This window comes from Haliaeetus leucocephalus, unplaced genomic scaffold (assembly GCF_000737465.1).
Source record: "Haliaeetus leucocephalus isolate CR32 unplaced genomic scaffold, Haliaeetus_leucocephalus-4.0 Scaffold0, whole genome shotgun sequence".
NCBI lineage: Eukaryota > Metazoa > Chordata > Aves > Accipitriformes > Accipitridae > Haliaeetus > Haliaeetus leucocephalus.
Genome location: NW_010972436.1, coordinates 22,747,612 through 22,764,711, shown reverse-complemented (window position 1 = coordinate 22,764,711; position 17,100 = coordinate 22,747,612). Strand labels below are relative to the sequence as shown.

General features: G+C 39.7%; 1 protein-coding gene across 11 annotated transcripts in view; it reads right to left on the bottom strand.

The window, feature by feature from the left end:
* The window catches only part of KMT2C (lysine (K)-specific methyltransferase 2C), a 181,190-nt gene that overhangs the window by 21,918 nt on the left and 142,172 nt on the right, over positions 1-17,100 (bottom strand). For all 11 annotated transcript variants that reach the window (XM_010586059.1, XM_010586023.1, XM_010586032.1 and 8 more), the window contains 11 exons: positions 15,405-15,543; positions 14,947-15,161; positions 14,757-14,830; positions 12,002-12,184; positions 9,467-11,347; positions 8,123-8,448; positions 5,463-7,264; positions 4,135-4,246; positions 3,042-3,120; positions 2,860-2,923; positions 533-765 (listed from right to left, as the gene is read on the bottom strand). In XM_010586059.1, the coding sequence (XP_010584361.1) occupies positions 533-765; positions 2,860-2,923; positions 3,042-3,120; positions 4,135-4,246; positions 5,463-7,264; positions 8,123-8,448; positions 9,467-11,347; positions 12,002-12,184; positions 14,757-14,830; positions 14,947-15,161; positions 15,405-15,543 (5,108 nt within the window). The remainder of the gene's footprint in view (positions 1-532; positions 766-2,859; positions 2,924-3,041; positions 3,121-4,134; positions 4,247-5,462; positions 7,265-8,122; positions 8,449-9,466; positions 11,348-12,001; positions 12,185-14,756; positions 14,831-14,946; positions 15,162-15,404; positions 15,544-17,100) is intronic.

Below are 17,100 nucleotides of genomic sequence, written 5' to 3'. Positions count from 1 at the left end.
AGATAACACACACTGACGATCAGTGTCTAGGAACTAGACAGATCATAAAACTAGACTAACGCTAAAGATGATAATGAAAAGAGATTTTTAAACAGTAACGTTTAACTGGCATATAACCAAGAGGTTTTGATTACGTAAGGACACCTGAAAAAGACTGAGTTATGAGCTTCATTCAAGCCTGAAACAAAGCCCTACATGCTAAGACGTCCCTCTGAATCCTTCATTTATGCTTTTCATGGTGCCAGAAACTCCGTTGCAAGTCATTTTGCCAAGCAATTTCCCCTCTTCCCAAAGTACTAAACCAGCTTTTTGTCATAACGTTTGCCATAGCGTATTCTTCTACAACACCACTGTCACCAGCAATCCAGAGTAATGCTGTTACACAGACAAAATAAGATAGGGAGTGGCTCCCTTTAAATAAGCTCCACTATATTTAAACATTTTAACTCGCCTTTAGAAGATTTAAAGGAAGGAGTCATACCAGTATGACAGCTTAGTATTAAGGCGATCAGTTTGGGTTCCAGATGATTACCTGTTCTAGCTGTTTTTGGACCATACTTTGCTGCTCAGTAACATGTTTAAGCTGTTCTGCGTCTTCTTCTGGGAACTCACGGCCAGCTTTCTTGGCTGTACGCTGTTTTGCTGAGAGTGCCTTTTTTGATTTTCTGTGCGCTCCAATTTGCTCCTCAAGGTACTTCTGCTGCATTTGAAGAAGTTGTTGTGTTTCTTGCAGCCATTCCTCATATTGCTTTCTTTGTGAATCATCTAGAGAAAAGGGAAATTAAGTATGATATGATCTCATCCTGGGGGTGAGCTCCCATCCTACTCTTTAGAGATTAAGTTTAACTATCAGGTTCCCCCCTTATTTTAAGAAACCATTGGTCAAGTTCAGCCAAATCTGACAGAGGACTTGTTATCTCAAGAGATACTAAGCTCTTGGAGTGATTTGAGTAAAGGAGACAGAGATCCAAATTACTGCATTTATTGAGAGAAAGCAGTTTTAACATAGTCCCTGAATTTCAAGAGACACCAGCCTGCTGTCTAACCAGTAAATGTGCACTTGCTAGCCAGTGAGCAAGCATAGCTTGCAGCTAAGAACCTGGTGGTACCCTGCTCTGCCACAGAAGAGGGGACATGGACAACCTCTGGAAGTACTCAGGGAGAGAGAAAGAGATTAGGGAGTAAAGATACAAATTTACAGGAAACACGGCCTCATTAATTTGGGTGTTTGCAGAAGTTTTGTACATATAAGATCTATTTTTAGTACTACTTCTAAGAAAAAAATTAAAGTGATAAACATCCATCAAATATTCATGAAATGAAACATATTGTAAAATAGTCTTTGTAAAAATAACTTTCTGTCAGCCCTCTGCACAGGGCCTTCAGCACCAGTGCCTTTTCCTCCCCACAAACCAACGCACTCTCATTTAGACTGTAACTGAGACATTACTCTTTTTACAAATGAGAAATGCTCATTTGCTATGAGCAGTCCATTGCTCTCAGATGTTTTTCTTGAGGCAAAACAATCATGTCTGCTAACACTTGATCTGCACTAAGCCCAGAAGGCAAGAGAGACGGTTTGGTGATGGTATCATTTGTCTCCTGATCGCATTGTGGCATTGAGCTGGATAACCAGGAATACAGCATGCATCTTCCTTGTAAAGAAAGTTTGTTTAATAAAGATACCTACACAACAGTATGTTTTCAATATAACCATGTCCTCCTTGTGCTCCAGTCCCTACCACCTTCTACTTTTAACAGTCACAGCGGTAGCAACAGCGATCGACTCTAACGGCTCAACTAAATCAATTCACAGAGCTAGCTACAGTCTCAAGGGGTGCCATTCTTTCAACAATAAATTCTGCAAAACTAATCACATAACCTGAAGGGACAATTGAGTGGAAACAATGGAGAGTAACTGCAGAGGGGAGCAACGTGAAAGTGCAAATGAAAGTACGGAAATATTAACAAGTTCCAGGTAGAGTAACTACTACCGAAACAAGAAACAGATTTTCTCAAGTGGCAGAACCACCACCACCCCAACCACAGTGAGGCCACCACTGAGTCCTATGTCAAATCTCACCAGAAATTCATACAGATAATATTGCAAAAGCTCCTTACTGCATACTCAGTGCTGCTACTCCAGTTTCTGGAAAAGGTGAAGGTGTTTACTTCTGTTTCTTATTCATAAATATCAAGTAAAGTTTTTGCAGTGACAGAAACACTTTTTTACATGGGGTCTTCCTCTCCCAACATATGCTTAGTTTTAATTTCTGCTAATAAATCTTTCTTATCACAGAGACTAGGATTTACAATTGATCTAGGGCAACCAGAAACAAGGAACACAAAATACAGGTGCTATGTATTTCTGCTTTCAACAATTGTTGTTCCCAGCCAGGCTTGCTTAACTAATGCCTGAAAAGCTTTTATTGCTATTTGGTAAAATGACAATGATGATGCACAAAACTTTCTGCTTCTGAAATAACGCCCCCCCATCAATACAGACTGCTGTTCTCACTGAGCTCAGAATACTACAACACAACCAAACACCAGGTTTCTGACATAGCAGTCTGTCAGTTAATAGATTACTATCCTCACACAAATCCAAATAATGCTAATTTTCTGTTTGTTACGCTTCCCTCTTTCCTTATGGTGTTTCTCTGAAGATAGCTTCCAGAAAAAGTTAATAGCATTTACTGTGCACTCCTTTATTAGTTGGTATCATAATGATAAAATGACTCAATTTTAAAAGGATGAATTTTTGAGACACAGGATCCATTTATGGATATTTTGTTTTAAATAAAACAGAACTGTAGAAAGAAACATCAACATACAATAAATTATTAAATCTGTACTTACTGACAAAACCAGGACCAAAATTGGGAGGATTAGGTCTAGAAATCTGAGGTGCCAAACTTCCATCCTAGAAATTTCAGTAAAACGTACAGACAAGGATATTAAATCATGATTCAATTAAAAAACCAAAAACTAGTTATCATTATTAAACACTTCTGTTTAAACCCCATATCAAGTTGTATTACCTGTGTAATTGCCTGCTGCATATGATTTTGGCCTTCACTGGTCTGAGCCCCTGGCACTGGCTGACCCATAAAGGGAAACCTATTGATACATAAAACAAAAGTGAAAATATAACTTTTAAAACTGGTGCGTATTTTAGGGGAGAGACAACCTTTTGTACTACACTGAACTTACACAAAGCATCCAAATATTTTACATACATTTGTTTGAACTTCTGTATCAAACTTTTTCAACATCAGGAGAATATTAATTCTCGTTTGATGCTACAACACTTTGCCCTCAGTTGAAACTATTGCATCTTACACATTTCAGAGAGATGAAGTAAACATGGTGTACTGTGCTAAAACAGTGAAGATGCACACACACACAAAAATTACTGCAGTTGTGTTTTATTATGTTATGATTAAAAAAAAAAAAAGATTTAATGGATTTAGATAGCATGGTCACTAGCAAATTCAACTAGAATTGGGTACATGTATGCTTCTGGTAAGCCACATATTATGATGTAACACTGCAGTATGTGCTAGGAAGGAGAAAACACACGAAGTGCCACATAAATAGAAAAGGTGCAGATCCTTCCTGGCCCATAGACTCTCCACCTATTGTAAAGGCAGTCATGGTGAAGTCTACACAGTTCATAGCCCCTTCTGTCCTCAGAACAGATTTAGAGAGAGGATTAAATTTCCATTGCTTGGGCTAAATCTTAATTATACTTAGCATTAAATTATATGCTGCAACATGAAGCTTAACCATTACATGGCCATCAACAGTTTTCAAACACAATGCACGGGAGAGATGTCATTACATAATTAGTAAGTGGGAAAACAAGAAAACATCAACAGTGAAGCCATGTTGACCAATGACATTACAACTGGAACACAAGTCTGATGCATTTTAATACTTTTTATAGTTTCTACTGCCACACTAGTTTTATTCTTAGGAGATAATCTTGTATTAGCATGGACTATGAACTACATGACAAAAAGATCTTTTTCCACTTCTGAATGTTTTCATTTCCTGTGCACAGTTTCCCCTAACTCTATCATTTCCTTTTACATTTTGTAGCCCTAAATAATGGTATCGAGTGTTGCCTACCTGTTCATAACCATTGGTGGCATCCCCATGTTACTTTGCGCCATGACTTTATTGATCCCCTTAAGAGCTACCATTTTTGCTTTCATTATGGGATCAGTAATTGCATCAAAGTCTATAAAAGAAGAACAGTAAAAGTGAATTACATAGCTGAACATTACAAGTTATTAACTGGAACTGACCTGTTTAGATCTAGTTCATGCATAAATCATCAGTAAAACAACATAATTGCATTACTATTTCACATTACTTGTCCTCTCCACTTTGAAATTCATGGTTAATACGTAGTTTCATATATCCTCTAAGGAAAGTTACTCCAGCAGCAGCTGTCCTTGTTTTCAGCCACAACATACAAAGAAAAGCAGGTCAGTCTGAGAAGGGCTCTAGACCAAATTTGGCCTATGACCCAACAGATTAATAAATTCTATTCATAGGTTTAAGAATCAGGAAGAAGAGTTGTTTCTGTGAGTTCAATTGGCAAAACCGACACACCACCTCTAAGGTACTAAGAAAACAGTTTAGTTACTCTGTAATTACCAGTAGCACTACAGGCAGAAAAGCACAGGCCCCGTAGAGCATCTGAAAAGCATAGTGAACTCTGCTTTTTGGCTGTCTCTCCCACTAGGTGCTTCACACAGAGCAGGATAAATGGGAGTACGGAACGGCTGAGGTTGGAAGGGACCTCTGGAGGTCACCGTAGCCACCTTGGGTGGCTACAGCACGTTCTAGCCACACTACAAATATGGAAGTGTGACTTAGGGGGTAGGTTAAGTTTGTCTTTTGAACAAAACAGCCTTGATGGCCAGTGTAGTTACAACCAATATTTCTTAAAATTTCATATTTCATTAATAACAATTAAAGGATAATCATGGTCTTTATCTGAATGCTCAAACTGCTATGTTATATTGAACAGGAAATAACAGTTTATCTGAAATGCTTTTAGTATGTGCAGAATTATTTGTGATGTTTCTGAGCCTTGCCTAGACTGTGAGTTAGTAGTACAGCTTTCGATGACCCCCTTCCTTGAGACACACTAAACACTGCAAAAAAACGTATAAAGAGAATACGCAACAGAGCTGGTGTCAGAAAAATTAGCAGTAATGCATAGTTACCCTGATTCTGGTAATGTCAACAGGAGCCTTGCCATGGAGTTCAGAATTCTACCTACATGCTCCATTTCTAGACTCCCGTTGTACCTACTAGGCAGGTTGTTTTTTGTTCAAGCTCCACGTATCTACCCTGCTTCTTTCAGTGCTATAGATTATTTAGCTATTTATTGTTGTAGTTTTAAAAAACTAACCAGAATGCAGACAAATAAATCACCCACATACCAATATTAGGGAAAAATGGCTCTGAACGTTGGCGAATCATGGCTTGCATCTGTCGTTGCTGCTGCTGCTCCTGTCTTTCCTGATCCAAAAGGTCCTGCAGAAGAAGTGGCTGTTCCTCTAGCAGAAGTGGTCTCTCTCGATTTTGTTGTTGAGCTAATGGTTGAGGGAGCATTATCTGTTGGGGACCAGATATGCCACTAGGACCAGGACGGTTTGTTACAGCCACAGTTTGATTAGATGTCTGTCCTGTCCCAAAGTTATGATTAGATGACTGACCCTGAATAAATCCTGGATTTGGTGACCCTTGAGAAAAATTATGGTTCATTCGTGGAACCATGGTCAAATTTGAATTTAAAGTGTTTTCCAAGATCTGTCCACCAGGTGTCATTAGCGTTTGTGGAATACCTGATGCATGGTTCATTTGTGTTGTTGGCAAAGATTGAGATGGAGATCCTAGAGTCTTTGCTTCAGCATTATCTGAGCTTTCATTAGCTAGCAAACTTGAGAGGACTGGTGTGGACCCAGAAATACTGCAGGAACTTACGGCTCCTTGAACAGGCAGTGGAGCAGATCCCTGAGCATCTGGACTAGGCACAGTTGATTCTTGACTAGGAACAGCAGTAGTTTTGTCAGGGTTGGCAGGCTGCGCAGGAGTCTTTTCTCCATCCTTTAACTCCACTTCAGCAGCCTGTTGAGTACTTGTGGATTCAGCATTTCCATCACTTTTTTCGTTCTCATTCTTCCTTTCCTCCTGAGTGTTTGGGGAAAGTACTTCTGTTTTAATTTCATTTTCTGTAGCAGACTTCTTCTGTGGAGACTGGGTCTCAGGAGGGGAAACAGTTCTATCACCTTGTTCTTTCTGGTTTGGTTCTTCTGTCTTGCCCTGGATATCTAGTTTGTCATCAATGGGGACACTAAGATCTAGTTCTTCATTAAACATTCCTTTCTTATCCCCCACATCAAGGCCTGGGTCTGTGTATGCAATGATATCAAATTCGCCGGATCTTAGAAGATCATCAAGGTGAGGATCATTCGTTTCCAAATTATCTAAAGTGTCCAGTTCATCTCCTTTCCCATCTTCTGTGTCTAGATTCAAATTTTCCAGATCCTCATCATCTAAATCCTTGACTTCAACCCCATCAAGGTCTTTCACATCCAAATCTTTTACAGCAGGATCATCAGGATCAAGCTTTTCTTCTAGACCATCACTTGGCTGTAAATTTGCAGATTCATCACTTGGTGCAGATGTAGACAAAGATGGTCCTGGGAATGCATCAGCAACTGGTGGATGACTTAGAGAACGTATTACAAGTGCAGGTGGGTTGTCAGGATTGATTTGATCCTGCTGGGATTGTGACATATGCTCCAAACTTGTAGGCATCTGCAACTGGTTAGGTATACCTTGAGAATTGTGTCTCAGTGGTTCTGCCTGTCTTGGGGCTGGAAACTCCTGCCTGGGTATAAACCCTGCATGTCGTTGATGTTGTGCTCCTGCATCCATAACATTTGCAGCAGAAGGGTTAAAAGGCAGCCTTGGTCTCCCATCAGGAGCTCTGTGACGTAACTCGATAAATGCCTGACCCAATATATTGTGCTGCTGAACTGGAATTCCCTGTGGAGGAAAATGTTGAGAGATCCCAGATGTATTATTTATTTGCGGATTGTTCACTGGACGAGGCATATCAATAGACAGAGATCTTCTCAGCTGTGGGGGAACTCCAGGACGTTGCATTGGCTGCTGAGGACTGAGGAAACGTTCCTGACCTGATGGTGGACCATGGCCACCTCCTGGAAACCCGTATCTGAAATAGAAGTATGAAAGACTAAATAATCTTTCTTCTCAGGACTGCCTAGTCTGGCATATTTGACTAAATAACTATTCACCAAAATGCTTTACATGATGCATTCATCAAGATATTTAAATAAATATTTTGGCTAATTATGCTTACATTTAAATGAGCTTTATGACTACAATAAAATAATTGCTTTAATTATGTTTAATAAACAACCTGGTTTCAATTCCAATAATAATTGATAGAAAACTGACAGTAAGAACCATCTTAGTAAATAAACTGCATGTTAATGCAACTCAATGTAAAAAATAATAGTGTGGATTTAGAAATTACTGAAATAAATCCAAAATATTGAAAATAATAATTCCTGAGATGACAATCTATGCCAATACTGGAATTCATTCATTCCTACAGCATTCACTGTAAAAATGGCAAAACAGAAGTTGTTGTTTGATTACATATTCATTATAAACGAAAACAAGAATATTACACTTACTCATTATTACGACATCAAAAGTCAGACCTTTTACTTCTTTTTAAAAAAAGAAATGCCCCAAAACCATGGGCAACAAGATCTTTCAGATCCCATAACTTTCACAAGGATTGCAGTTTCTCCATTTTTATTTCTGATTAATTCCCAATAAAAGACAGTATAAAACAGTGTTAGTGTAGAATACACATTCTGATGGTACAGATGCTTTCAGGAAAACTCACTGTACATACTGACTTCAGGAAGATTACCAGCTACTGTAGACAACACAGATGATTTTTCATATAAAAAAACCCACAACACCCTTTATCTAACAATTTCTGTAAATGTAGAACCAGCCCTGTAGTACGCTGGTTTTAAGAGATCAAAGAGCTTACCTAAGACCATGAGGTCTCATTCCCATGGCATTCATATCCCCTGGAAATTGGGGTCTATTGAATTGCCCATCAGCAGGAAATGGTCCACGTTGGTCTTTTGGGTATATGGTGAACCTCGGCCCGCCTGGAGGGACAACAGAGGACCTAATATTCCCAGGATACGGAGGAGGAGGGCGGTTAAAAATTTGATTTAAGTTGTCTTGCTGCCAATGCTGAAGAGGAGTTGCATGGGTAGGAGCTGCTGCATCCTGCAAGGCTTTTTCCTGACGAACAGCATTCTTCTTTTGCTGCTGTTGCTGTAGAATAATTTCACGTAATTTCTGGCGCTGTTTAAAGAAAAAAGAAATCGTTGTGCTTGACAATTTTGAAGTGTTACACTCCGCTACGTTAAGCCTTTCTGAGAAAAGAAATTCTTCAATCGCTACAGAAAAATATTATAAACTACCACAATCACACCTCAGAAATTAGAAGAGGGATCAAATGGTGCAAGGTGCTGGTAACACCACTTAATCTCCAGACCTCTTGTTAAAGCGTATAGTGTGAACCCATTTTACCAATTAACATACAAGCAACTCTCTTTTCCTTTTTCTATTCCAATAATGGCAGGCCCTTTTACCACATGAAAAAGTACATTCTGAGGGAGAAAGGTCACTAGAGGTCCACTGAAGAAAATTCAGCAAGAGGTTTAAACCAAAGCTGCAGAATTTACTCTTGACTTTGTACAATAAATACTACCAATTTTCCTGCTAAATCCACTTCCCATCGCTCCTTCCAAACAAAAGACTATGCAGCTTTCCACAAGTTGAATGTAATTCTATGTCTCAGCAAGAGCTGTTAGCCAAACATTCATCGACAACAACCTAGAGTGAATGTGCCTCAAGAAGAGCAGTGACCAATGGTAGGATTCACTTCAACATGTCAGACAACTGAAGAGTTAAGATGTCTAGTCTGAGATCTTTGCCTATACTTCCTTTTTCAGTCAGTGAACAAGTCACTGACAATCAGTTCTACAGAATTAATTGTCATTTCTAGGTGTTTTTTTCCCCTCACACTGTGGATAAAAGGGCTATTACAGACCAATTGTCTACATCTTCAGTGGCTTCAAAGATGGCCTTTGCTTCATTTTTGGATCTTGTCCAAACTCCTTAAAAATTACTGATGTTTCTATATTCTATATATTGAGGTTCTACCCAGGAGGACCAAATTAACATACTAAGTGAATGAAGGTAATTCTACATTATATAGCTATGTTTAATGGCAACAAACGTCAAATATTAACAAGAATGGCGGTAATTCTTCTACTTACAAAATTTTAATACCATCGGTATTAAACATTATTCTCACCTGTCTTAACTTCTCAGTATCTGCTTGAGACATATTCATGGTATTCTGTGTATCTGTTACTCCTGTAGTGGGTGCTGGGCCAGGAACTTGTGAAACTTTGGGAAACTGTTGTCCTTGAGAACTCATCGGAGAATTTCCAGATGCACTGAAGTTGCCCTCAGATCCAGGCCGTGGCTGTTCAGCAGCATCATGGGCCAGTTGGCCAGTTCCAAAAGATTCTGGCTGAGGTCTTGGAGTCATCGGTGGCTGATCATATGGGTCACGTGCTGGAGCAGCTGGACCATGGCTAAATGAATCCGTTATTGCAGGTCCTGCAGGTCTGGGAGTTTGAGAACATGGATCTGATGGCCTGACAAAAGTGCCCTGCAACCTGTTCTGTGGCGTCTGCAGGAAAGGATCTCTATTTGGTATTAGTCCCGGTCTTGCCATTGCAGGTCTGTTAAAACTCTCTGGAATCCCTGGCCTTGGAGTTGCTGGTTGCTGAGAATAAGGATCACTGAGAACTGGCCTTGGTGTTCCAGGAGGTTGGGCGTATGGATCAGAATGTCTCTGATTTGCTGGGGACTGAGCAAATAAATCTGCTGGCTGAGCAGGTCTTGGTGTTGGTGGTTGCTGCATATATGGATCAACTGTGGTGGGCCGAGGAGTTCCTGGAGGTTGGGCGTAAGGATCAGCAACTGGCCGAGGAGTACCTGGAGGCTGGGAGTAAGGGTCCTGAGAAGCTGGCCTTGGAATGGGTCCAGACTGAGGGAAAGAATCACTCTGTTGTCGCACTATCCGGGGTGGATGGGCAAAAGTCTCCTTTATTGCAGGATGGGGAGTAAGGGGAGGCTGGCTGTATGGATCATTCGGCTGATTATGGGAAAAGTTATCCACTGGCCTTGGTGTCAGAGCGGGCCTTTCATATGGGTCAACAGCAACACGCCTTGGTGTAGCTGGCATTGAAGCGTAAGGATCTTGTGGAGACTGGGGTGGGCGCATAGGAGTTTTAAAAGGTCCAGGGCTACCATCAACAGGAGTAGGAGTAGGAGTCAATGGTGGCCGTGCATATGCATCAGCAGAAGTTACTCTCTGTCTCTGAAACGTATCAGTTCTGGGAGCCGGCTTAGTAAACGGATCGCTGCTTCCAGCTGTTAAAGGAACCTTCCCTGACTGTTCCATAACTATAGGTGATCTTGGGACCCCCAGTGGTTTGGAGAACTGCTCTGATGCCATGACAGGCCTGGGTGTGTCTGGTGGCTTTGCATAGGGATCACTGCTACCTGGAGATGAAGAACATGAATCCCTGACTGGTGAAGGCCTGCTTCCTGATGGTTCAGTTACCTGAATGGGCCTAGATACGGATGACTGTGGTGCACAGGTATCTAATGGTGCAATGGTATTTCTTCTGACAAAGTTCTGGTTAATGGGTGCTGGTCTAGGTGTTCCCACCATTTTAGCATATGGATCCATTGGAGAAGGAGGTCTTGTGTTTGTGGAACCTGGAGAAAACATCTGTTGTGACGATGTCTGAGGAGTCTGAGACTGAGAGAGTGAATCATGTACTGGGATTCGGGTTGGAGTAGGGGGTGGGGCTTGTGGTTTTAGGAACACATCATCTGAGGATGCTGACGTAGGCGTAGCAGGTAGCTGCTGCTTTGTAAATAGATCCTTATGGAATGTCTGTTGTGCAGGAGACATACTTCCATTGCCAGCCTGTGGCGTTAAGGGGCTCTGGATCCCACTGCTAGGTGTGTCTGAGCCAGACTGGTTCAGAAGCTGTTGTGAACCAAACTGCTGCTGCTGCTGTTGCTGCTGCTGTTGCTGCTGCTCATTTTTCACTTGTTCAAGCTTCTGCGTGGCTTCTATTTTGGCTTGCTGCTTACTTTTTTGCCGCATTTGCTGTTTTAAAATTATGAGGAAAAAGGTTACACTTGTATGTCCGGGGTATGCAAAATCTTTCTGATGACTGAATATATAATTAAAACTTTAGGACACATCAAAGATCAATTATAAATAATTATAAATTGCAAATTTTAAATGCAATGGGAGCAGAGGGTCTAGCTATTTGTAAAGTTCAATTACCTTGACATGCACCTTGACTGCCTGGGAAGAAGCATTTCCCAGGTTGCCTAAAGAGCAGCACTGCTTTCCAACCTTATACTCTGAAGACGAAACGTTAATGACAGATGCAGCACTGCTGTGAGGCAAATGGGCTCTGAGAGACAACCAGCCCAATTTGAAGTGGTAGTCTGCAGGACAAGGTTACTGCAATATAGGGCATATAAAAACAAACTACTACACCAGCCAGCCATACAGAGAAAGAATAAGCTATTTCCATAATAGGTATGATTTAAGAGTCAAAGTTTTAAAACAAAGTTTTCTAACATTTACAAGCAGCTTCTCTTCTGATAGCATCTGTTTTCTTCCTACGCAGAATGGCTGACTTTATACTCTTCTACAAAGAAAGATTAAAACTGATTTTATTACAACAGATTACAACAATGCAGTAAGAAGCTGGAAGAAAAATAACAAAACACCCTAAATGCAACACACCTGTCTGAATTTCCACTCCTGCTCATGTTCCGATTCCCTCTGTTTTAATGGATCTTTAAAGAGGTCGGAGTCGATGCGTGAGCTAGGATCAATGCTATCCTGCTGCTGCTGCCTTTTCATGGAGTCATTTGACATCTGTACTTTATTGATGCGCAAAGCAGCTCTATTATCTCTGGCTTTTTGCTGGGAAAAGATAAAAAAATGTAGTTAGCCTTATTTTCTTCTGCTAAGCGTGAACACTGCATCTGTTATTCCTACAAAATCTATCACCAAATTGTTTGTACAGCCTGTTTTAATCACAGGTGTGCTTGTGAAAATTAAATTATGCACTTTAAAAGGAATTCCAGACTGCAAATACTTCACCTGTGTAGAAATTCTGCATTTAATATACATGGAAAGAACTAAGGAGTTATTAGCAGCAGAGGTTTTCTATAGATTAGGAGTGTCTGTTCAGGTACTGCACTGTGCCAGGAAAGCATGAATCCCACCAGTTTACCTTTCAGATCACACATTGGTGTGGTCTGCAATCTGAAGACATGAGCACAGCAGTTGATGCTTGGATCAATAAAGGCCACTAATGTGGAGAACTTCAATGACAAGAAAAATGCAGTCTACTCCATTAAATAGCCTCTATAGATCTCAGTCTGTGTTAAGTTAGCAGTATAAACATAGGATATGGCTGTATGGATCAGGAAAAATTGGATGGAAGAAAAGCAATTCCTCTTCAATGAGGCATTTTACAGCCATACTGACACTTTTAAGCATCTAACGGAAGTTTCAAAGAGTCTGTTTTACCACCTATCTGGGATGCGATTGCTTTTCTGAATCAAACCCTCACATCTTCTTTTTCACAATTTTATTTGCAGTTGTCAAGTAGGGGTTGCCTAGCAGAAAAGGCTTTAATCCTTCCCCTCCAACAATGAAACAGTGACATGGATGAGAGCACCAGTGTCACATCAGCAGAAAAATTAGTGTCATTTTCCCCTGTAAGTGATGGGATTGTACATACTAAGGAAAGTAAAAAGCCTACAGTGAAAATTTACTAAACCTTTACTCATCCCCACAGAGTGTAAGTCCCTCAGGGGAGGTACCACAGCAGCTTTTTGCATGCACAATGCCAGGAACATTAGCAACAGCTGAATGGCAAGAGTACACAGCCTGTAACTTTTGTGAGGAAATAACTGCTTCTTGCTATGTAAATACTCATGTGTGCGCACTTGCATGCACCCTCCTCCCAAACATGAGGGAAATAATTTTTGCAGCTGCTTTTTGGATATCCATCAGGAGAACAGGACTGCATTTGTGAAGAACCATGAAAAAGAAAAAAAATCAGTAATAGAAACAATTGTGACGTGATAAAAGCCTGAATAAAAATCCACCCATGTAAGTGGATAGTATCTTATAAATACTACGCAGAAGGAATCACGAAGATTAAATACAGCATGGACAAGATGACATAGAGGTCCAAAGGTGCTGAACTTACAGGCCTGAATAAAAAGCAGAATAATGATGATGCCTCAGTGATACAAAGAAGACAATAGAGAATTATTCTTTCAAGTGGAAAGGGTTTTGGAAAGATCAAGAACTCCACTTCCCACATTGAGTTTCAGGTAAAGATTTATCTTCTAAAAATTGTCAGGAGAGATAAGGGGATTTTTTAATTTGAACAGTAGGAGATGATGTTGGTACTGTTAAGCTCTGAGTCACCAACATGCATGGGAATCAAATTTGCTTACTAATGGGACTATATTAAAAAAGTGCAGGTGGGGGGAGACTGAAAACATAACCCTGCGAAATCCACAGACATCTACAAAGTGAGAATGATCATCCAATTGCTGTTGTGAAGAAACAAAGAAAAGATGAGAACCAAGAGAGAATGCAGATGTGACAGGAAATTAAAGAAAAGCACATTTGCTAACAATGGCTGGGAAGGTCAAAAAGGATGAATAATATAGGTTCTGAGATTTGGATATGGACAGGCTTCAATAAGAGGTTTCAACAAAGTGTAAGGGTCACCCTTTGAATGGCAGAAGTTCTAGAGAATGGAATGAATGACCACATTAACTTCAGACAGCTACTACAAATATGTGTATTCACTTGACTCAGATGTGAAGAAAGTGAATGCTTTTAGAGAGAAAAATGGAGTCCTTCATGCTCCCCACAACATGGAAGATACAGAAGAGTTTCCACCACAAAGCATTAGGCAAAGCAATAGCAAAGAGTAAGTAGTGAAGGGGAACAGTAAGGCAAGAACACACAAGTAGAAAAAAATGAGGGAAGTAGGGATGTGAGCCCTGACACCTCTGGAATGGTTACTTCAACAGGTGAAAGTCTTCAGCAACTCTAATGGGGCAAAAAATAAAAGACTAGTGAGAGGGGAAGATGACAGAAAGTCACACAATGATTTGTTATTATCCTTCTGAAGAAACTGGTGAGATCCTGTGCAGAAAGAGAAAGAGCAAATAACACTTGAGGCCATGAATCAGATGTAGCAAAAAGGCAGTGGGAACCAAAAATGTTCTCGTCTCAGCTGATGTCTTTAGATTGCACAATACTAATATAGTTTATTCCAAGACTGAAAAGCAAAGAATACAGGTAGAAGTATTCAGAGTTGGAAGTTAAATTACAAAGGCATTCTTGAAGTGAACTTTCACTAACCCTAAAACTTCATTTATTTTAAAAAAACAAATGAAAACCTTGTAAGTGAAATATACGTTTGCTGAAGTATGCTAACGCAGGTGGTAATTGTTCTTACCACATATGGAGCCCTCTCCTGTGAGCTTGCTTTCCTCCACAGTTTAGCAATCTGCTTCACTCTTGTAGCCCAGTCTGCAATCAAAAAATGTGTTAATATGCAAGGCTTTGGTAAGTCTATGTTACATTCTTTCAAATCAACATGCATAAATTACTACAAAATATTTAACTCTATTCAGTAAATCACTCACCTGGGAATTCTTCCTTCAGGTTAGGGAAGTTGATATTTGTATAGAGAACAGGTGCTACTGTTGCCATTTCACCCAAAGCTTCTTCTTTTTCCCACTTAAGAGTGCTTCTTTGAGCATTGGACATTGTATCGCCTTCACCTTCCAAAGGTGGAGCAGATGGTGCCCATGAGCTGTTTGGATCATTTACCATTGGATTGAATGCTGGGTTCTTATCCCTGACAAATCAGAAAAGGGTTTTATTTTATAGATAGATTGCTCTCAATATTAAAAAAAAAAGCAAAATAATTCAGTTTGCTATTTCAGTAGTGAATGGGCTGCAAGAATATCTAAGTTTTTGTAGTGGCTGTCAAGAACTACGTAGTTAAATACTAATAATGTCATAGTATTAATAACACCACCACCCCCCAAGTGATAAATGCTAAACAACAGATAATTTTTTATTTCCCATCTTGACTTACCTGGTATCAGTATAAGGTTGCTGTGTAATGGGAGAGAAAGTGCCCAGTCCACCTCCAGCAGTCAAAGCTGTATGAGGGAGGTGAGGGTTAGGGCCAATCAGACCATTCATAAGGGGCACTCTTGGAAATGCATTCTCTCCTGGAAAGAAGAAGTTTAAATTACTGTCTGAAAGGGTGACTACTTTTTAAAGTAGAGTGGGAAGTTTTCAGTGAAAAAATGATGTCTGATGCAATGAAAAAGCAATCGCTTTAAAATTTTATAGTACTGACCTTACATTCTTGGAAAAGATTTTAAATCAGTTTACACTGTTTCCCTACAAGTTTAAGGGATTCTTTCCTACTGTATCACATCCCTGCACAGATTTTTTTTTCTTGTCTGAAAATCAGTTTTTTCAAAATGGATTTCCAAAATTTTTGCAGTAGCCCATGCTATGGTACTGCACTTTATATTGCGGTATATTCTTAAAGGCTAATGGTCTGTCACATTTGCTACACCCAAATCCAAGCAGCAAGCATGGAGAAGGTTGTTTTCAGTCCTTGCAGAATTATCATTAGCCACCTGAATTAAACATCTCCTCTTCTGAGACTTCTGAGCAGTGCACCGAAGTGAGCCTCATTATCTACTAACTCCCTAATTTGTAACCAATGAAACAAACAAATCTAGTCAAATGAGCATCAGCATTTTCTAATTAAATGTCCAGCTTAGCAGTATGAAGGCAGAAAATTTTATTTATTTGATTACAATATTACAAATGTGGCACAGGCAGATTCATTGCAGCAGATGGTATTTGCAGATGTTCCTACACAGAATTAACACTGGCCTTTGAATCCCTGCCATTTAAGTGCTATTATAACTGTTATCCCAGTATTTTCTTAAAAGCATAGAAGTAGCTCAGGAATTAGATGCATCTCCAGAATGACACTGTATCATTCTCTTATGCTTTAGGAGACTGCCTTCTGACCCATCGATCACATACACTATGCAGCAAGTACAGTTTGGATGAAAGTAACTCAATATTTAAGAGAACGTGCTTTATTATAGCTGCTAAATAGGTAGTATAGAGTAACTGTGAAGACCTGGCAAACAAACAGGATGGAGAGTCAGGCCTCTGGTTTGCACTGTAGGATCACATGTCTTTATGGGAAGAGAGCATTAATTTTATTTAAAATTGCTGAAACTCAATGCAAGCTTCCCCATTACTGAAGCATTTATTTCACAGAAACATGTGGATCGTTACACTGTAACTGAACCAAATTATACATCTAAAACTTTGTAATTGTGGCAGTTCCCACACAGAGAAGTTAAACAATCTTACAGAGCTCAAATGCTGAAGTTATCTCCATGTACTCAAGTGACTGTGAAACAGGCAATGATATCTGTATTATCTCTTGCTTTATATCACCTCATTATTTGCTTTAAACTCTCTCTTTTCTAAGACTTTTTTAAGTCTTTCCTTTTTATGGAAATCCATCCAACTAGGAAACCAATCATTTTTCTTCTGATTAATTCACTGGTGAAATCAATTTGCATACCACTTCTTGTAGTACCAGTATAACAGAATGGGCACTCTTTACATGAGCTCAGGGAAAATCCACTAAAGGTGATGCCTGATGTGAAAAGAGTGCATTTCATTATGCTCATACATACTGCTAAAAAAAAAAAAAAAAAAAAAAAAAAAAAAAAAAAAGCTTCCTC